This window comes from Vidua macroura, chromosome 6 (genome assembly GCF_024509145.1).
Source record: "Vidua macroura isolate BioBank_ID:100142 chromosome 6, ASM2450914v1, whole genome shotgun sequence".
Classification (NCBI taxonomy): Eukaryota; Metazoa; Chordata; class Aves; order Passeriformes; family Viduidae; genus Vidua; species Vidua macroura.
In genome coordinates, this window is record NC_071576.1 from 56,433,439 (window position 1) to 56,454,177 (window position 20,739).

A 20,739-nucleotide genomic window follows, 5' to 3' on the forward strand; every position below is an offset into this window, starting at 1 on the left:
TTTACAGTGCTGTCCTGAGCACTCTGAGGGTGAGTTTGGATTGGAAAAGTGGCTGGGGTGGGAAAAGCTGTCCCTGATCCTACTGGATCTTTAGGGGATGATTCCCAGAGTGGATCTGACCTCAAACCCAAGAGGTTGGAAACCAATCCCTGCCTATGCAGCCAGTGGAGATGGGCAGGGATTTACTGTGTGGGGGGAACAGATGGGAGAAGAAGCCATATGTAACAATTGATTTTCTGCTGTTATTGCTCCCTTTTTCCATTCTCGCTGGAAACATTCCAACCCTGGCACAGCGCACCAAAGTCACTGCAAAAGATCCCCTCAGGATCACCACCGATGCCAGGCTGGCTTTTGTCACCCCCCTCAGGATTCCCACCCAAAAACCACCATCCAAAGGAATCCCCCCTCCCTCGCTCGGAGTCCCCGTTTGAGGATTCTGCGGATTTCGAGGCCGTTGGGAGCACGCAGAGCGCTCGGGAGCTGCGCTTCGGGGAGGTTCCTGCTGGTTTTGGTCCATTTGGGTCCTTTCTGGCAGCTCTGGCCCAGCACATCCAGGGGTGACCCGGAACGTGCCCACGGAGCCACTCTGTCCGTGCTCTGGGTATTTTGGGCCCCTCAGCAGCTCGGCCTTGTGGGGTGTCACCAAGTCCCTACTCCAGGCCCGCTGTCCCCAGGATCCGGCCTAATTCCTGCGGAGCGGGTGCCACATGGAGACGGGCTTGCGGAGCGTGGCCAGCATCTGGTTCCAGTGCGTGGTGCCCATGCCGCTGGCCGCGGGCCCGATGAGCACGTGGCCCGTGTTGTCACCGCGCCCGTCCTCGCCGCTCTCGGCCACCGTCACGCGCAGAGACAGCTCCTGGCGGGCACGGGGCTGTCACCACACACAGACCCAGCCAGACACGTGTCCCTGTGCCCTCTCCACGGGGACATGCACCCACGATGCCAGCACATCCATGCATCACCACCCAGCCTCACATACACACGGCCCTCTGTGCCCCCACCCTGTTCAAACCCACCCCCTGTTCTTGAAGCCCCCCCAAATCCCTAAATACCCACCCTTGTATGCCTCCACACTTACACATCCCCCTTCTTTTTACCCCACATTCCCTAAACCCATCTTTGCCCCGTCCACATACCAAACCATCCCTGTGCACCCTGCTATATCCCAACCCACACATCCATATCCTCCCCAAGAGTCCCCCACACACATCCCCCCTCCAGCAGCCAATTGCACACATCTACACCTCTCCAAACAGCCCCCACACATCCATATACCCCACAACAGCCCCCGCACATCCACGTCCCTCAAACAACCCCCACACATCCACCCCAAACCACACCCACACACACCTACAAACCCCACACCTACCAGGATCACCCCCCAGAACCCCACACCCCCAGGAGCTCCCCACCAGTGGGTTTGGGGAGCCTGAGGAGCACTGGGATGTGTCCCCCTCCCCAGCCCCCCGGGCTGGCCCAGACCTGGAGCACGATGGCGGGCACGGAGAAGATCATGGCCTCGTTGAACACAGGGTTGGTGTCTCCCCTCTTCACCGCTGTCTTCTTCTTGCTGATCTTCCTCCCATCCTGCAGCAGGTACACCTTGACGAAGGGATCTGCTCGGAGGGCAGGAGAGGGATCAGTCCCATGTATCCCCAGTGATGTGGAGAAAGCGGGGGGACCCTTTCCGGTGGCCCTTCCCGGCAGGTCTGTCCTCATGGGGAGCCACTCCCGTGTAGCAACCAGGATAAATCAGGACAAACCCCACCACGGAGCCCCCCTCACCTGCGGTCACCTTCCCATTGCTCCACACGAGGTTCTTGGCTTTGACCACCACCACCGTGAGCCGCTCAGCTGTGGGCAGGTAACTCAGGGAGAGCAGGATCTCCCCCACCGTGTCCACCGCCTGAGGGACACAACAGTCAGGACACAACGTCCAGGACACAGCAACAACGTCCCAAAAACCCAGCTGGGAGACAGGACGCTCCCGGCTCACCTTGTTGGTGTCCTGCAGGTAGAGCCAGGCGTTGAAGGGCCGCGTGGCCAGGTCCAGGTCGGAGAGTTTGAGCTCGGCCACGCCGGTGCTGACGCTGCGCTCGTCCTCGTCGATGCCGAAGACGGAGAAGCGCAGGCTGTTCTCCTCCAGCGCCGCCGGATCCAGCGGCACCGAGAAGCGCTCGTCGAAGGCCACGGAGTAGGAGCTCCTCTGGATCTGCCGTGGGAAGGGGGGATAGTCCTGGCACCCCAGGGCTTGGGGCTGCATCCCTGCTCTGCCCCATTTCATGGGGATTGCAGGGAGCGCAGGGAGGGCGTCCCCAGGGCACACCCCATCCAATCAGAATGATTTATTCCCGACCTGACCGCAGCAACTGCTCGGCCATTGGGGTGAAAATCAGGGCTGTGACCTGCCCCAGTCCCTGTTAATTCTGTTAATTAGAGAATCTGCGCTGGCCCAGTGCTCTCAGATAAATCCCAAGCCTCTGGGAGTGCAGATGCACATCCAGCTTGGCTGTATCAGGCAACAGGATTTATGGATTTGAGTGTAACCCCCTGCCCTTCTCCAAGCAGAACCAATTCCTGAATGTGCCCAGTGGGAATGGAGTTGTTTGGCTGATGTTGTCCCTGTGTCAGGTCATTCCCTGGGAGCAGAGGCAGCAGCAGCTCCCATGGTTCATCCTGCTGGTGCTGATCCCAAAGAACTGGCCGAGGGGAAATGCTCTGAAGTCATGAATTTAGGGATTGTTTTGTCCCCTACTCCAGCCCTGTTTCAGCATTCAAGATATCACAGGCAAACAAGGGGTTTGTCCCATGGGATGGAAAGCTGCAGCCTTGGATAGCATGGAGCAAAGCGGAACCACCAGCTCCCCAAAGCCACCCAAATCTGGGTGGAGTAAAGACCTCTCTGTGGGGGCTCTGTCACACCAAAAGCCCCCCAGGAGAGGGTTCATCTCCTCCAAGGACTCTCTCTTGTCTCACTCTGCTCCTAACCCTGCTCCATCCCTGGATTAAAGGACACAAAGGCAGCACCTGCCATTCCTGCTTTCTTAGTCCATGCTCTCCCACTGGATACCACCAACCTCCAGAGTTCCCGGGGGATTGAAGTTCCTCTGTGTGAAGAGCAGATTTTAAAGCCCTACAGATTTTACAGACTGCCTGTCTGCAGCCCACGCTGTATTTTTGGGAGCTCTGGATCAAGTACAACCAAACAGGAGCTGCTATTTAAAAACCCTCCAGAAGCACTGGGGGGAAAAGAAGTGCCTGGGCCTTTATCCATGGCCTTGGGGCAGCAAAGAAGATAAATTGTACTGGTGAATTATAAATAATGACACTAAATAATAAATATCTCCAGAGCATAAATAAAGAGTCAGAGATTTGGATGGAAAAATTGTCTAAAAGGGCACTGTGGAAATATTTTGGAGGCAGCAGCCGGCTTGTGTGGATGGAACAGCACCTCCACCCCAGCGGAAAAGCGCCTTAATGGGGTGCAAATTCCCACTCCTTGCTGGAATATCCTGATTAAATCAAACTGACTCTGCAATAGAGGAGCTGCTAGAAGAAAACTGAGGCTCCTGCTTTCCAAAAGCAGCTTTTGAGGCACATAAAAAGGGAGGTTTTGCCCCAGATCCAACCCTGGTTGTGACTGTCACTGCTGCCACGTGGATTTTCTACTGCCGCGTCCTTTGTGAGGAGGGAAAAGTGTTGGGGCTGCTGTCGGAAGGAGAGGGACTGTGGGGACTCAGGGGACTGTGGGGCCATGGCAAGACACCAGCAGCACCTGCCCAAACTGCCAGTGCCACCCAAATCCCACCCCAGGCCACTTCCTCCACGTGCCACAGCGTCCTTTCCACAGCAGGGACAGTCAAGCAGGAAAACTTGTCACCAGCCACACTCGGAGAGGACAAAGTCAGCCCAAATCCCAGCCAAGGGGGAGACGTTCCTGCCTCTGCTGGGTTTCTGATGTGCAAACTCACCTGGGACATCCCTCAAAATCCTTTGCCAATCCAGAGCCCTCTGCTCCCAAATCCCATCACTGCTGTGGGGAGCTAAGACCCACCCCAAAATCCCATGTCGACCACATCCAGCCTGGAATTCCATGCACCCAAACCCCACGACTGCCCTGGGGAGCTGATTTCCCCCAAATCCTGTGCCAACTATTTCTGATCCTGGCATGCTTGGACCTCCCTGCTCCCAAACCCCACCACTCCCTTGGGGAATGTGGCCAGGGGACGCTGCCACCCAGAACCCCGGGGTGACCCACGCGTGCACAGGGCTCCGTGGAGGGGGTCTGGCTGGGAAGGAGGGGCTCACCCGGGAGATGCCGACGATCTGCTCGGCCGGGAGGAGGCTGATCCGCATGAAGCAGGACTCGAAGCGGGCGTCCTCCTTCTCCAGCAGGTCCTTGCCCTGCAGCAGCGTCACGTGCAGGGCGGCCGCCCTCCCGTCGTACTCCATGGACACCTCCACCTGCCCCACCGTGAAATCCTGCCCGAAGTTGTTCCCGATGGACGAGATGGAGTTCAGGGAGTCGGCCGAGATGGATTTCCGCAGGGGGCCGTAGTGGGCCAGGCCCAGGTCTCTGCCCATCAGCTCCAGGCTGCCCAGCTCCTGGATGCTCTCCAAGGTGTCCTCTGCCCTCAGGCTGCTCTTGCGGGACGAAGAGCTCCGACCTGGCGCCCGCTGCGAGCCCGGGGCCAGCCCTCGCTGCCAGGGAAAGGAAAGCAGTCGCTGCCATCCATCCCATGCCATCCCTCCGTGCCGAGACGGACAGCTGGGCTTCTCCGGCGCCTCCTTGGATGCATCCCGGCCCCTGCCTGGCCTCAAGCTGCCGCGGCAGCGAGCCCGGAGCTTCCCGCAGCTCCCAGCTCCAGCGATCTCCCCAAAAGCTCCGGCAGCACCAGGCTGCTGCCTGTGGCAGTTCCCCCCGCGAGGGGATCCAGGAGATATTCCCACCCCTCCGGCATCCCGCGTGCTGCGAAGGGAAGGAGACGGACGCAGCTTCCCCCCTTACCTTGTTCCTGATGTCCGGGCACGCCGCTCCGTACTTCTGCTCCAGGTACCGGTAGTCATAGTTCGGGAAGGGGGAAGGGGCCGGGTAGCTCCCGGAGCGCCAGAGCTTCCACAGGTTGATGGCTGCGATTCCCAGCAGCGCCAAGGCGCCGGCGGCGTAGAGCCCGATCTCCCACCGCGGCGGGCTGGAGGCCACTGCAGGGGACAGTGAGCTGGTCACAATCGCGGGAATGAGCCTTCAGCCTCGGCTGCTTCCACGCCGGGAGCTCGGCTCCAAGCTCCGAGGATGGGATGGGCCGAGGAGCGGATAAACCGCAGCTCCCAGCCGGGTGGCTGCAAACGGGCCAGGCAGAGGCTCTGCCAGCCAAAATATGACAGCCCCGGCTCGGCTTTCCCGGGAGATGAAGTTCTCCTGTGTCCCAGACCCGCTTCCCAGCGAGTGGCTGTGTCACACCCGAGGTGCCGGGGGTCCCTTTGCTCTGTCCCACTGACAGATGTGCCCAGCGCGCATCTGCATCGCCCTCGGCCCAGCTGCTGCCTGGGGATGCCAGGAAAAGCCGGGAGAAGGGAAAAACCAAACGGAAAGCTGCTGGAAACGGGCAGAGCCCCGCGGGTGCCGCCGGAGCGAGCGGGGAGGGAGCGCCGGGCTCGGCTGCGAGCGGTTCCTGCTGCATTGCACCAGCCTCCATCACTCCCGCGCCGAACCGGCACCAAGCGCCCCGTGCGGCACGGGAAAAGGGGCAAAGAGAGGATTTCTCATCCCGGAGCGCTGCCGCGGGCTCCTCCGGCATCACCACGCCGCAGCGCTCCCTCCTTCGGAGCCGGAAAAAGCCCAAAGCCAGGCTAAACTCCCACATCGCATCCGAGCTCAGAGACAACCTGCTGCTCCCCCCAGCCCTCCTCCAGCGGGAACAGCAGAAGGAACTGAGTATCGGCATCCAAAGCGAACTGGATCCCGGGAGCAGCCCACAGGGACCTCCGAGGTTAAACACTGGGATGGGACCCGGGTCCTGCTTCATCCACCCCGACCCAAACCCTAAAGGGCTCTGCCTTATCCCTGCATCCTGGCTGAGGACGCTGTGGGAAGCAGCTGGAGGTTTCCCGTGCCAGAGCTCCCAGGCTCCTGCTATGGTGGAGGGGCAAAATTGGGAATGAAAATAAAAATAGCAGAATAATCTTTTACTGGCTCCTACCTCTGAGGAACTCCAAGTGCAAATCCCAGCTGAACTGACTGGCTTCCCCCTCATCCCTGCCCGTTTCCGAGGGCTGAGCATTCATGTTGGAAAACTTGGAGGTTTCAAGGGTTTTACCCTTGCTTTAGGAAACAAAACCCAGCGGGCTCATGGAGCAGAGGGTTCTCCCCATGGAAAGCAGCGAGGGCCAGCCAACCCTTCCCCAAAAAAACCTCAGTGTGAGCACCAGCAGTTCTGCCCCAAACCCTTCCCGGGCTCCCTGGGGAGGACTCACCGCTGAAGCGGGATCTGCTTACGTGCCCAGTGTCCATGGCAAACGCTCCCTGCGAGGGGACAGCCTGGAATGAGCGAGACACAGCGTTAGGATGAAGGGGGAGAACTCAAAAAATCAAATGCCTTGTGATTTTCCAGCAGGGATGCTCCATCACTTCTCCCCCTCCATCGCTCCCGGCCTTGGCTCCTCTTGCAGGCACTGAGCAAACGCGCTGAAGCCTCCCAGCCACCGGCAGGAGCTGAAGGAGGGACGGGAACCCCCGGGAAGGGGCAGAGCCGCTCGATTTACACGGGAGCCTTTAAACAGGCGACATTCCCAACCTCTGTGTGTGTGGAATGCCCTCTCCAGGAGCCCTCAAAGCCCTTTGTTGCTTTTCCAGCTGAAATCTTCCTTTGCCCCCTGCAGTTTCCCAGTCTCTCCCGAGGCTTTGCCCTGGGCCCAGTGGAGGGGGGCAGCCTTATGCCCCCATTTTGGGGTCACTGTGGAGTTTAGGGGATTTTGTTCCCCAGGAATCAGCTCCTGCAGCGGGAAAGCTCTGTCACCTTCCCCCCAAAAAGGGTTTTTTCCAGTCAAGTCGAAAGGAAGCTGCTCTCCCAGGCAGATCCCAGCACAGGCACCATGGATGCTGAGGGGGATTTATCCAAGCCAGCTACTCCTGCTATGAAAAGGGGGGGTTGGGATCCCCAAAAACACCCAACAAGCAAATCCAACGGGAACTGATCAGGACCCTCTGTTTCCTGACATCCGTGCTGGGGAATCACAAACCATGGACACCTGGCAGGATCCCACAGAAACCCAACCTCAGCACTGCACCTAAATCCCCACACACCTCCCTCAGAGCCTCCCAGCCCTTCTCCAGAATTCCCAAAGCCCACTCATGGTGCTGGATAGCCCTCAGACAGATGGTTCTGCAATATTTGGGCCCCACCTTCCAGCTCCCCTTGGGTGCTCACAGCCTCAAGCACTGGGAGGGGGCAGTGATCAGCTCCCCCCAGAATCACCCAAGCTTGGATTTTAACAGGCAAAAGTGGGATTTTCATGGCATGGAATATCAGCTGTGCTGGCCTGGCCCCCTCTGCAGGGGCACACGGCCCATCCTTGGGATAACAGGAGGAAGGGGAACCCTGAACGTAACCCAAAGTGGCAGCAATGCTGGGATGGGGCTGGGAGATGCCCAATTCCTCCCCACCTCCTCCCTTTGGCACAAATCTCCCTGTGCAATGGATAAAACGGCCCTACCCTGGCTGGGAACGTGCTGAGCTCATGTTATGGGCTGAGCTCAGCTCAAGGCCCACTTTGCTGTTTAGTGCTGAAAATTGACATCTTAACAGAGCAATGAGATGGAGATTTACCCTAAACTGCCTCTTTTTATGCCCTGAAAAGCCCTCGTGCCCAAGCAAGGCACTCTCTTCCTCTCATTGCTTCCCAGCTGTTTTTAATACGAGAATAGCAAAGTTTTCAGGACTGACTTTCCCTGCAGGAGGAAAAACATCCCCTTTAACCCCCCCCCCCCATCTCTTCCCAATTTCCTCTGGAAATTAGAAGGAATTTCTAATTTTTCTTTCCTTTCAGGGCTTCTCTCTCCAAAACCTCCCTCTCTAATGAGCTCTAAGCAGCAAGTTAAGCAGATTTCCAAGGAATCACCTGGAAAGAGACTGCAATGCTCAGCACTGGAATGAAACCCAGAGGTATTTTCCTATTAGGAAAACAGCATCAATCTCTCCTGAGCGAGGAAACGGGGGTGGAGGTGCTCGGGGAAGGATTTATGGCTTTTTTTTTGTTTTGTTTTGTTAACTGAGCTCTTTCCTGGAGCGTTGCACTGAGCTGCTCTGACATCCCCCTGACCTGCTGCTCAAATCCCTGGGAAATCAAGCCGAAGGCATTGGGAAGGGAAGAGGCAGCGCTCTCCCGCTGCTGGCAGCACAGGGATTGATGGATTTTTCACCCACAGACCTCAAGATCAGGCTGCAGAGCTCTGGTTTGGGGTGCAGAGCCCCAGAAAGGGGTGCAAAGTCCCAGCTTTTGGGTGCAGAGCCCTCTCCATCCAACTCAACACCCCAATGCCAGGGCAGCTTCATTTTCCTTGGGAGCTGCTGCAGAGATCAGATCCCTTTTCCTGCTTGGAGGGACAATAAAACAGCTCAACAAGGGACAGAAAGCCTCAAAGCCACCTGTCCCCCCTGGAAAAGGGGGTCCCCTAGCCTTCAAGGGGTTGTCACCTCGCTGCTGCCAAGGCCACAGGCACAGAAATCCCAACTGCTGTTCCCAAAGCACCTGGACCAGCCTGGCATCCCCCCCAAGCACGCTGCAATCCCCAAATGTCCCAGTCCAGGTTCCAGCAATCTCCCTGCTCATCCTCCCTCCCTGTCCTGCCCCAGGCACCCGAGACCGCTGTGCTGAGCCCGGGCTAAACTCAGCTCACCGGTGGTGCCGGTCCTGCAGCGCTGCTGTGCCAGCCCCTTCCACCCCTCTCCTGCCCTCTCCAGCCCTGCCTGGCCTCTATCCGCAGGGCACAGAAGCGGGATCGAGTTTGCTCCTGGCACCAATAAAGACGCATCCCAAACTTGCCAAAACAGAAGGATTTGGGCTCTGCTCTCACCCATCGCCCTCCCCAGCCCCCCGCAGGTGACACATCCCACCCAAACCGGTGTCCCCCGCGCTTTACCTGGACAGGTACAAATCCTCAGGGATGTGCGGGGACCGCGGGGACCCCCGGGCGGCCCCGGCATCCGCCGAGCTGTATCCGCTCCCACGGGGGAGGGGGGACCCTGCGACCCCCGGGGCCCGCCCAGGCAGAGGTGGGGACCGGGCAGAGCCCCCCGCGCCGCCCGGGGGTCCCCGAGCTCAGCCCCGGGATCCACGGGTCTCCCCAACCCCGGGATGCTTCCCGGCCTCCCGCCGCTGCCCGGGGGTCCCTGCGGGTCCAGAGTCCAGCCCCGGGATGTCCCCCCCGCAGCCGGGATGCTTCCCGGCGGTGCGGGACCGGGAGCGGCTCCGCTCCCTCGCCCAGCCCAGCCCGGGGCGGAGCCGCCGCTCATCCGTGCCATGAGCTGGGCGGTCTCTGCGCTCGCCAGACCCTCCCCGGGGCTTGGCTCAGCCCAGCCCGAACCCCCCGGCAGAGCCTGGGGACCCCGAGGGTCTCTCACTCTGGTTTGCCTGCCAGGCTCCCAGCCTTCCTGAGGAAGTTGCCAAAAAAAAAAAAAATCCCAAGAAAATTCACCCTAAACCCCTGCAAAGGCACCCCAAATTCCAGCCAGGAGTGAGGAGGGACAATGCCAGATCCCTCATCCCACAGCAGAGACCCTCTGCTGTGTGCTTGGCCATACCAGGCTTCCCTAAATCCCACGTTCCAGGGACTCCCTGGTCCCTCCCACTGCATCTCTGCATTCCAGCTGCTCCTCCCTATGGACCCTGACGAGTGTTTCTCTCCATGGGGTCCCATGTCCCCTCCCTTTGTCCCTCAAAGGTTGCAGAGCCCCTTGGGGTTTCTGGATCACCACCCCAAAGCCGAATGCTTGGGCTCTCCCTTGTCCCAAACAGCTTCCAGCTGTGTCCCTCCTGGCCATGGGGACACCTGGGGCTGTCCAGCAAGGTCTTGGCTTTGGATCTTCCTAAGAAAAACCATCAGATCCTCTCTCTCTGCAGCAGAAAGTGAAACCTTTTGGGATCTGGCCCCACAAGCCCCTCAGACAGTTTGGCTCCATGCGCACCACACCACAACCATTGGAAAGACTGGGCCTTCACACCCTCCTGTGGGATCTTCCCTTTCCCTGCCCTCATACCTATGGCTTCAGCCACCTCACCTTTATGTCAGGCGACTTCCAGGGCAGCAAGGAGTAATTTCAGACAGCAGAAGAAACACCTTGCTTAGAGAAAATGGAATAATTGCAATTTCGTGGGAAAAAAACAACCACACAACCTGAGAAAAGCTGGGGTCAGAGGCCACGGAGCATCGTGACATTCCAGAAGCCCTGTAATTCCCAGGAACACCCGCATCCAGCCACAGGGCCAGCTCAACGCTGGCTGCAGGCTCCCTGTTCTGGAAAGATCCAGGGAGGGCAGCACTGGGAGATGCTCCCATGATCTTCCTGGTAGAAGTTCATTTTCAGGGGGAAAACACAGCAAGTTCTGACTGTACCAAAACCACTGCCTGGGTGGGAGAGCTGCCTCCTCCTGCAGCCAAGGCTCCTTCCCATGAGACTTCCTGGCTCTTCCTCTGGGTACAGCTGGAAAAGAGCAGCCATGGTCCTTCCCCACTTCCCAAAGCTCCTCTGCATCTCCAGGGATGTGGCAGGATGTCCCCCTACAGCCCGGGACCCAGCACCCTCCTGCATGGCACCTCAGGGCTCACCTCTCCAGATTCTGGGCAAAAGTGACCCCTAGAGCTGTTCCAGAAGGGATTGGACCAGGTTGAGGTTTGGAAATTTCCAAGCTGGACACCTGGATTCATCCAGCCTCACACAGACATCAACTCACCAATTAAAAACCCCTCCTTTTTAAAGCCAACACTTACCTTTGGCCAAGCTCTCCATGAAATCGGTGTGACCACAGGTGGGAGACCTGCTCCAGGTGAGCTGGACTCTCCTGTGTGTGGAAGCAGGAGCTGGCCACCTCTGCCCTCCCACTGGGAGGGTCCCATTTCAGGCCACACCAAACGTTATTCCCATGAGGACTCTTAGCTTCCTTCCACCTCCTCCCCATGAGGCTGCTTTGAGCACTGCTCTGACACGATCACAAAAGGATTCCTAAATCCAGGTGAGTTTGCAATAACCAGAACCCACCTTTTACCCTGAAAAACTGAACACATTCCTTACCTCAAAGCCCAGCATCCATCCAGCCATCCTGTGTGCTGGAGGGGAGACAGCCCAAGCCCCCTCAGCCCCCTGGCTCTGTGTGTGAGGTGACAAGAGAGGACCCACAGGCACACGTTGTCCCAAAGGACAAACTAGCACACAGAACTACGTGGACAGGATCCAGATATCCCTGGGATCCCGTGGATGCAGACAGATGAGTCAGTGGTTCACGTATGAAGTCAAAGCTCCCAGATCTTCCTGGACATTCCTCACCAGGTGTTGCCAGCGCAGGTAAGTGGCCCTTTGGTGGGAGGGGGGTGCAGTGACAAGTCCCCCTGTGTCACCTGGCCACCTCCCCAGCTGGGGATTCCCGACTTCCTAGCTGCTCACTGCCCACTTTTTACAGGTGGAAAGGATTTGAGACACTAAAGCCAGGAGAAATGCAGATGTTGGCTGTCACTCCCGTACAAGACAAAACTGGATTAAAAACCCAGACGTGTGCTGGGCAGCAGCTCTGCAAGCTCCTGCCACTCCAGAGGTTTGTAGTAGCACTCTTGGAATTGTACTGTGGTGTTTGTGTCATTTTCTCCTGGATAAACACTTCCCTGAAAAACAGCCAGATTGGATTAAGCAGTGACAGGGTGACGTCAATGCCCGGGACAGCGACGCAAGGGCTCGGAGCAGAGGGTACAGAATCCACATGAATTAGTGGAGCTCTCACATTTTGGAATAATGACCTGGGGAAACAAAGCAGCCCAGGCTTCCAATTCCCTTTCCAGGATGCTGAGTCACCAGCAGAAACACTGCTTGGCTCAGGATGCTCCCTGGCTGTGCTGTGCCAGGAACATGCTTGGCCTGGGCCTGCTGGTGGCAGGGGGACAAGGATGGGGGGTGTGACACTGCAGGGATCAGCTTTCCCAGAAACCCCTCACTCTGGAGCTATCCTGGAAGGAATAGGGCAGTGACAAAGGGTGGCAGAGCCTGACGTGCCCCTGTCAGACCCCAGAGCAAAGCCCCTGCAGCGAGGAGGCAAACCCAGCTGAGGATAAAGCAAAGAACTCTAGACTGATGGGACACTCCCAGTTTCTGCTTGTGACACATTTTACTCCGCAGAGCAAAGGCAGGTTGACCTTTCTCATTTCACCTTCCCTTACATTTAAGAGATGACCGAGACTAAAAGAGAAATTAAAAATAAGAGCTAAGGAGAAGTTGTCTCTCTCCCCAGAGCTGGGACACACCACCCACGTGCCGCAGGCCGCTCCAGGACGTTGGAAGTCAGAGGGATGCCCCGTGGAGGGGCTGGAACAGCAGTGTAGGGTGGTACATCCTGTGCAAGGAACGCAGCTTGGCCACACGTCCCCGTGTACCCGCGGTCACCTCGCTGAACGCTTCACCCAATCCTCCTCCACAGCTCCAGGTAGTTCCAGCAGGAAGAACAGAATTCATTTCCCGTGCCTGGTCTCTGTACACTCCAAAACAAATGTTCCTAATGCCCAAACGCCCCATGGAGCTCTCAGTTCCCTGGGAATGGAGCAGCAGATCCCTGTGTGCCATGCTCTGAGCCCCATCTCCACACCTGGTTCCGAGGAAGACACACAGCACCCGGTGAAGGCCCCGCCCTGTGTGCGGGGTCAGCACTGACCCCCCTCCACACAGACTTCCTCCGGCCCTGCCCCGTGGCACGAGGAGAGAAGGGGGCTGTGTCAGTGCCATCCTCCCCCGCGAGATTCCCACACGCTGGAACGCTAACAATGACAATTAGGAGTTAGGTAGGATAAGGTTGGGACTGTGCACCAGGCCCGCTCGGGCACCACGAGTTCTGTCAGCGCCGTGTCCGTGCTCAGAGCTTCCTCTCCCGGAGTTTGTTCCCGTTGGGCTCATCCAGCAGGGCTGAGTGTCCATCCCCGTTGCTCAGGCATTTGTCCTTCTCGTGCCTGTGCTCCTGCTTCTGCCGCCGGATCTCCTTGTACCGCAGGGTGATGTCCCTGCAACACACAGAGCACACAGCTCCAGCCTGCAGGAAGAACGGCAAGGGAACCTCTCCGCACGGAGCTTCCTGGGGATAACAACTCACTGGAGCCTCTGGCTGGGCATTTCTACAATTGCTCATGGCACTGATTCACTGGCAGTTTGTGTTTCTGGCTGGTGTCCTGGTTCTTCCCACCTCTTCCAGAGCACAACAGCCAATCCTGCTGGAGCAGCCACTGCTGCTCCCTCCACAAAGCACTGCACTTCAAACAATTGTGGAATGGTTTGGGTTGAAAGGGATCCTAAAACCCATCCTGTTCCACCCCCTGCCATGGGCACCTTCTGCTATCCCAGGCTGCTCCATCCAACCCGGCCTTGGACACTTCCAGGGATCCAGGGGCAGCCACAGCTTCTCTGGGCAGCCTGTGCCAGGGCCCCAGCACCCTCATTTTTCCCCACACTACACCCAACTCTGCTCTCTGTCAGTCCAGAGCCACTCCCCCTTGTCGTGTCCCTCCAGCCCTTGATATGCAGTCCCTTTCCAGCTTCCTTGTAGATCCCTTCCAATACTGGAAGGCAGCTAATTCCTTAGGCCCTGTGCAGCTGCTTTCCATGATCCAGACAGGAAACTGCCAGGATCAGGCCCAGGGGACTCCCTGTTTATTTCAGAACTTGCACCCACCCTGGAGAGCTGTGCTCTCTCCCCCAGGCAGTCCCAGGGAGCACATTTGAGGATGGGGGTTGAACAAATCCTCCTGAAACCTTGGCCAGCCCCAAATGCAGCCCCACTCACCGGATGAAGAAGCGCCAGGCTGTCCAGGTGAGCACCAGGATAATCCCCAGGATCCAGCACTGGGTGATGTAGAAGGGCAGTGAGAGGGTGAGCGTGTAGGGATCGTACTTGACAACGATCAGGAACTCCGTGGCAGTAATAGCAGCAACCAGCCAGGCCTGCTGGCCCAGCTTCTTGTGGAACTTCCTGCAGGAGAAACACAGACAAAAACATCTCATTGCTGTAAAATTGGGGATGTGGAGAAATCTGCACAAAAAGACAGCTGGGGCAGTGACTTCATTCAGCTTTGCACAGTCCTACAAGTCTAGTTCAGATCACACATGCACTAAGGCTCTGCACTAAGACACTTTCATGTTGGTGTTACTTCAGTTTCCTCTCAGAGGCTCTAAAAGCAAAAAAAGTTAAACTTAATCACCACACAATGCAGAGAAGTGTCCCCATTCCCAGGTAAATCCACATGAAACAATTCTCTGACCAGCCTGAGACCAGCTGATGTTCAGGGTATGGTTCCAAACAGGAGCTTACTACATGTGAGGCCCAGAGCCATATTTGACACCAAAGTGTAGTTCAAGCTACACCAAATCATCCAAATACACTAGGAAAAATATGGAATAAATCAAATGTAGGTGAGTACTGATGAAGAGGGGATGAGTGCATTCCTTCTTAAAAGGTATCCTGCCCGGATCAGCTTGGATAAAAGGGCTGCAGAAACTGCTCCAGGTGGTGACAGATTAAATGGGCAGAGACCGGCCCTAACCCACAGGCAGAGAGATGAAAAGAGAAGCAGCAGATCTCTCACAGGGAATTCCAGTTGCTGGGATGATGAGAGCAGCTTTCTGCTCTGCTGGGCTGCTTCCTACTCTGCCATCCTTTTCCTGACAACAGAATCAAAGATAACCCCAACACAAGAGCTGGGCAGCCCCTAAGGCTGCCGAGGAAGAGAGCTGGCTTCCTGCCCTAATATTCAGGAAAGATGCAAAAGATTTTTCTTGTGATCAAAGAGATAAAGATTCATGGCCTTGATGCAGACTCCTTGGAGGTGATAGGAAGACTCCAATCAGGAATGTGTGACTAAGTCAAATGCTTCAAATGCATCAAGACACTCCTGGTCAGGAACATTTCACACATCCAGTCCTCGGGAACTCGGAGGCAGAGTGTGGCGTGTGAGGGCTGGAGAAAGCTTCACCCCTCTTCTGGGACTATCACAATTCCAGGCACTACATTGTCACCATGCTCAGTCCAAGGTCCTGCAAGCAAAGCCCCACAACAGCCTGCGGATACTCAGAATGCTGAATGGGAAAAAGAATTCTTCACATTGGAATTTTACTGCTCTCTAGACCCAGCATTGCAGGGCTGGCTGAAGAGACCTCATCAGTTCATCCCAGACAATCCCATCACCACCAGACAAGGCAGTGAGCCATGTTTTTGTCAAGGAAGGGCAATGGAATATTCCAATCTTTGAGCATTAAGAGTTTCCAAAAGGAAAAGGTCAGCAAGGTTTCCCATGTGATGTAAGCCAGGAGCCTCTGGTACAGCCTGCTCTCCCCAGCAGGAATGATGCACTGACTTTTGTAAATAGAACCACAGAGCAAATCATGCTTCCCCTGCTCTTCCCCTACAACACCACGGGAGGAATCCTGAAGGATCCTTGGCTTGAAATGATGTGCAAGTGATGTTGGTAGATGGGGGCAGATCCTCTCTGCCTGGATGGCCTGGAACACAGGAAGGAATTACAAAACCCTCCGCAGAGAAGGTGTCAGGTATGAGCAGGTGCTCAGCTCTGCCCTTCTGCAGGAGCAGCCTAATGTCAGCTCTGGGGGGGCATCAAGCAGAGCCAGGAACCCCAGGATGTGGGGGCAGTCACCTCCCCCAGCAGGGAACACAGCAGGAGGTGGTGGCAGTGATGGGGACGTGCAGCTCGGGATGAGCTGCTCCAGCTCGTGGAAAGAACAGCAACAATTGGAGCCTGGGATAAGGCACTGGCCAGGGATGGCTCTCCCAAATTCCAGTGTTATGCCACATGGTTGGACAGAGGGCAAAGGAGCTTTTCCAACCCCAACACAAGAAGATGAATGGTGCTAAGGAGAGGAGCTCAGCAGCAAGGCAGAGACTCTTCTTACCTGTGAGTTGGAGGCACGTCCCAAACCAGTAGGTCCAACACCAAGGGCAGGGCATCCCGTCCCTGCGGAATGTCCTGAATTCCGACTAAGCAATGTGGGCTGGCCCTTCTTCCCAGTTCTAGGAGTCAAAGCCTTGCAAGGGAAACTGATCTTCAGACCATGTTGGAGCCCTAAATTCTGAACACAGACACTTTTTTGTGTTGGTCAGTGACAGACAATGAACACCCCTGGAAGCCAGGCGGTGCCTTAGGCTGAGGATGTGGGTTCAGGCAGGTTGTGACATTAAAAGAAAAGGTGATTTTGAGAACAAAGCTTTCTCAGCTCTCACATGGTCTGCAGAAACAAAAGCAGCGAGGACAAATATGATGCTGAGGTGGGAACAGTCTCAAGTACATGCACTGCTGTGTGTGGTGCCTCGCCTGCAGCACATTCTGCTACCGAGGGCCTCTGACCTGCAAGAGGATGCCAGGAGAGCCCCAGAGGGCCAGGGGGAAGACAGCTCAAGGAAAGAAGTGCCTTTAAGAATCGCATTTTTTTAGTCTGGGCCCCGATGTCCCCAGAGGGCACATCCAAAGACTGCAGATCCTGGCTCTCGGTCTGGAATCGGAGCGCAGCGCTCCTCTGCCCACGAGCCAGGGGCACTCCAGCTCATTTCCACATTCCCTTCTCCACAGAGAGATCATTTACCAGACACTGAGGCTAACACAGTGCACTCACAATGCCCTTAACAACAGCTGCTCCCTGACCAGGGGGAGTGAGAGTGGTAGGTCCAAAACAAAGGAACACGAAGCGGATGCTTTGGGATTAGGCCTTTTTGTCCCTGACAAGCTGAACTGAACTGGTGCCCGAGATGGATGCCAGCAAGCTGGAGCAAGTTCAGAACAAAGCACGTGGAGCTCGACATGGGAAGTACAGAGAGGTGGGGCTTACGGGTCGTCCATGAAGTCGTAGATCTCCCTCATGGCCACTCCTCCCACGTTGACAAAAAACACGAGGCGTAGCAGCACCAAGTAGTGTTCAGGGGGCATCCACAGCACAAACTTCAGGTAAAATGTGTTCAGCTCTGCCAATAAAAACTGAGAGAAGGGACACTGGAATTACATTTGGAAAATACAACTGGATGGAGCCTGGAATGCCCCTCTCTCCCTGAATGGCTCCCCCTGCACATTTATCAGCCCTGCTCAATATCACCGAGTGAACCATCAGCACCAACCCAAAACCAACTGGGTTTTTTTAAACATTTCCTCTACTTTGGAAGAGGCACTAAAAATCACAACAAAAAGCTGGACAAGCAGTACCCTCAAATTTCAAGCAAGTTTTTGAATTTCAAACAAAGAGCCCAAAGTACCTGCACAAACACTGAGGGCAAATCCCAAAAGCACAGCTTTTCCTTTCCCTGTCCTCTAAAATCCAGCTGAGGGAGCCCCACCATAACAAGAGGCATGAGCTGCACATCCTGGGGGGCTGGGCTGGGTTGTTTTTTCTCAGTTATGCAAACTCACCCTCAAAGCCAACTTGGGACAGTTGATTATAAATTAAGAGCAAAATGTTCTCTCCAGCAATGTGCTGGCAATGTGCTTAAGGGAGCAGAGAGACACCAGATTGTCACTTCAAAAGAAGTGATAACAAAGGGCATTAAGCCTTGCTGAAGCTCAAGGAGTGAGCCAGAACCTGAAGCTGAAGTTGGGATGTGCTAAAAGAAACATAATCCCACAGTCCAGTATAAATTCACTGGGATCTCTGTTGCAGCAGCACCTAAATCCCAATTTCTTCAGGATGCAACCAGCAACGTTTTGGGGAAACATCTATTTTATTTATGCTCTTTTAGTCCTCCCACAAAGCAAGCCTGGTGTGCCATGTGAGCTTGTCCAATGTGTCAGGAATCAGGTGCTGAGAGTTTGTTCTGGCAAAACACAGAGTTCTGTCCTGTGCCACTGAACCTGGTTCATGCCCAGTGCCTCTGGATCACCACAAGTGTCACGGGGATGGATTTAGTTAAATTTCACAGCTGCTGGGCTGAGATAAGTTTGAGTTGCCCAGAGCAGAGCCAAGTGACATCCCATGGATGGCACAAAGGCCAAAGTCCCCTGGCTGCCAAAGGGGCAGAAGTGGGAAAAAGGCATTTAAACTGCCCAGTTTACCCTCCCTATCTGTGTCACATGGGCGACAAGTTCAGTTTCACAGGCACAAGTATGAATTTCAGATTTCAGATGCTGCATTCCCAGCATAAAACAATTCCACCCACTCAGGTGCTGTGTGTGCAGCGAAATGTTAAAAAAAAAAAAAATTCTAAGAGAATTGAATGATTTAAGCAGGTCTCTGCTTCAGGAGTGAGCTCAGAGGAGCCCGAGGCCTTGGATACAGCCCCTTCCAGCTGCAGTGTGACCTGTACCTGCATAAATCCAAGGGATTTGAGCTACTTTCACCCACAGCCAGTGCTTTGGGGAGCAGCAACTTGCTGAGAACTTGAAGATCCCAGTTTATATTGCTCTCATTACCAGCAACAGTGGGCAGCAAGCAAGGGCAACCCTTTCTGCAGTGAATCTGCCACCTGTCCCAGAGATACAGACATAACCCCATTCTGCAGGGCTGGGAAGGGATCCCTCCTGGCCTCAGCTTCAGGAACATCCCCAGAGCTGCAGCTTGAGTCACAGAACCTAGAAGCAGGGGACAGAAGGGCCAGAGAGGTGTCCTCACCACGAAGATGATGCCACAGACTGCAAGCCACCTGCGCAGGCTGGAGGCTGGCTTCCACTCAAACTTCACCCAGCTGTAGGGGGTGAACTGGAACACAATCCTCTTCATCTTGCCTCTGGAAAAAAGCAAAATAACCACTGCAGCCTGAAGGGAAAGCAGGCAAGAGGCATCTGCCAGCATTTCCATTTGAGACACCATTTCAGATATGCAAAATGCCTCCGTTTACTCCATTAAAATCACAACTTAATGAGAATAGCTCTGAGCTTGTTATTTTAATTATCAATTTAAGCTTTAATATACTACACCCACTGAGGTAAGCAGTTCTGCTCTGCTCAGCAAAGACACTACAGAGCACAATGGGTCATTACTGGTACACAACTACAAGGGATTTATTAAATTTTAATTCCCAGTGTCCCAGTTCCTGTGAAGTTCTGGTTACTAGGGAATGCAAAAAGACCAAACAGATCCTTGCTGTGAATGGAGTATGATGCCAACTTGGATTCCTGCTCCTCCTTAAACCATTTCATCAAATAAGATCCCTTCCACGGGATGCCCTCACTCCCAGCCATCAGGCAATGTTTGGGACACACAGGTATATTTCCAACAATCCTACTCACAAGGTGAATAAAACTCTCCAACAAACCTCCCTGCAGCAATAAGTCACTGGATCCTGGAGTCACCTGAACACCTGGGAATTCTTTAATCCATATTAACCCAAACAGAACAGCCAAGCTCTTATACAGGGGCCTAGCCTTTGTGCTGTGCCTGTGGAGTTCCCTCCTCCCCAACTTACTTGTAGGTTGGAATGTTCCAGAGCCCTTGCCACTTGTAGGTTTTCAAGGAAAGCCAGGACAGGGTCTTCATCCCGCAGTAAATTCCTAACCCGTTACATAAGATCACATCCATTATCCACTGGAAGGAGAAACACAGGAATGATGCTGGGAAAGGAACACTAGAGCTTGGGAAAGGGAATCACTAGAGGCAGACCTCTGCATTCCAAGGAGTGTGACAGAGTGTTAATTTCAGGTTTCCTGAAGGCTAGAAAGCTTGGCTTGATGTCTCTAATAATGCACTGACTTTTGGAAATACAACCATGGAGCAAATCACTCCAAGCTTAGGTCGTTCCCAAAATCCATCCAAACACAGACCCAGAGCTGTGTGCCCTGACTGCAGGGAATTCTGATCGCTCTAGCACCAACTTACACCTCACAGGAAAATAAAACACAACTTTAAAAAGGTGTCCCTTTAAGCTCACACCAAGTTTTGCCTTTCTCTGAATTTCAGACTTTATTGCTTTTATTTCCTTTATCAGCAAATATTTGAAAATGTTCAGGTACAGCTTTAGATTCTCCCTCTGATGTGAAACGAACCCAAACAAATATTTAACCACGTCCAAGTGTTTGTAACACACAAAATTATAGAAATGGTGACAAGCACGTCACAAACTCAACAGGGAACAGTCACACACGTGACACAATTCAGCTCTCATCACTTCCTAGCCCTCCCTGTAAAATCTGTATTCCCAAATAAACCCTGATCCCTGCAGTACATACGTGATCCCACCAGCATTCACTGAAGTTTGGGAGCTGGTGCTCCAGGCTGTACTCCAGGAACTCAAACATGACACTGATGATCATGCACATCCACCAGTCCCGAATCATCAGAGTCTGAAGGGAGAAAAACGTCTTTTAAACAGCTGCTAAAAAACATCTACAGTTGTAGATCTTGTCTCCAGTATCCAGAAAAGGATCAGGAAACTCAGGACAAGTTTATTTTCGTGATATGATGGTCTAAGTGTTCACAGGCCTCTCAACTTATCAGCATTACCTGCACAAGAGACAGGACTGACACTGAAGAAAATCACCTCCACCCCAGCCAAAACCAGCACAGGAAT

The 20,739-nt window shown here is 54.9% G+C and overlaps 2 protein-coding genes across 2 annotated transcripts in view; both read right to left on the reverse strand.

Annotated features, from left to right (window-relative positions):
- Positions 1–222: 222 nt before the first annotated feature.
- On the reverse strand, positions 223–9,433 carry SYT12 (synaptotagmin 12). The gene is made up of 8 exons (XM_053979354.1): positions 9,140–9,433; positions 6,475–6,538; positions 5,009–5,202; positions 4,309–4,701; positions 1,997–2,212; positions 1,786–1,906; positions 1,483–1,616; positions 223–856 (listed from the first exon to the last, which is right to left on the reverse strand). The coding sequence occupies exons 2-8, from the start codon at positions 6,509–6,511 to the stop codon at positions 683–685; spliced, it is 1,269 nt and encodes a 422-aa protein (XP_053835329.1). The 5' UTR covers positions 6,512–6,538; positions 9,140–9,433; the 3' UTR covers positions 223–682.
- Positions 9,434–12,347: 2,914 nt separating this feature from the next.
- Positions 12,348–20,739, reverse strand: part of PTDSS2 (phosphatidylserine synthase 2) — a 30,078-nt gene continuing 21,686 nt past the window's right edge. The window contains exons 7-12 of the mRNA XM_053980812.1: positions 20,399–20,512; positions 19,639–19,757; positions 18,846–18,960; positions 17,079–17,224; positions 14,029–14,214; positions 12,348–13,252 (exon numbers count right to left, since the gene is read on the reverse strand). Of these exons, the coding sequence (XP_053836787.1) occupies positions 13,108–13,252; positions 14,029–14,214; positions 17,079–17,224; positions 18,846–18,960; positions 19,639–19,757; positions 20,399–20,512 (825 nt within the window). The 3' untranslated portion in view covers positions 12,348–13,107. The remainder of the gene's footprint in view (positions 13,253–14,028; positions 14,215–17,078; positions 17,225–18,845; positions 18,961–19,638; positions 19,758–20,398; positions 20,513–20,739) is intronic.

Bases quoted from the DNA above. Each gene is read 5' to 3' on its own strand.
- SYT12 (XM_053979354.1), bottom strand. From the start codon at position 6,511: ATGGACACTGGGCACGTAAGCAGATCCCGCTTCAGCG. The intron at 4,702-5,008 runs GTAAGGGGGGAA...TTTCCCTGGCAG, and splicing joins GCCCGGACATCAGGAACAAG to CGAGGGCTGGCCCCGGGCTC. The intron at 1,617-1,785 runs GTGAGGGGGGCT...CCCTCCGAGCAG, and splicing joins CAATGGGAAGGTGACCGCAG to ATCCCTTCGTCAAGGTGTAC.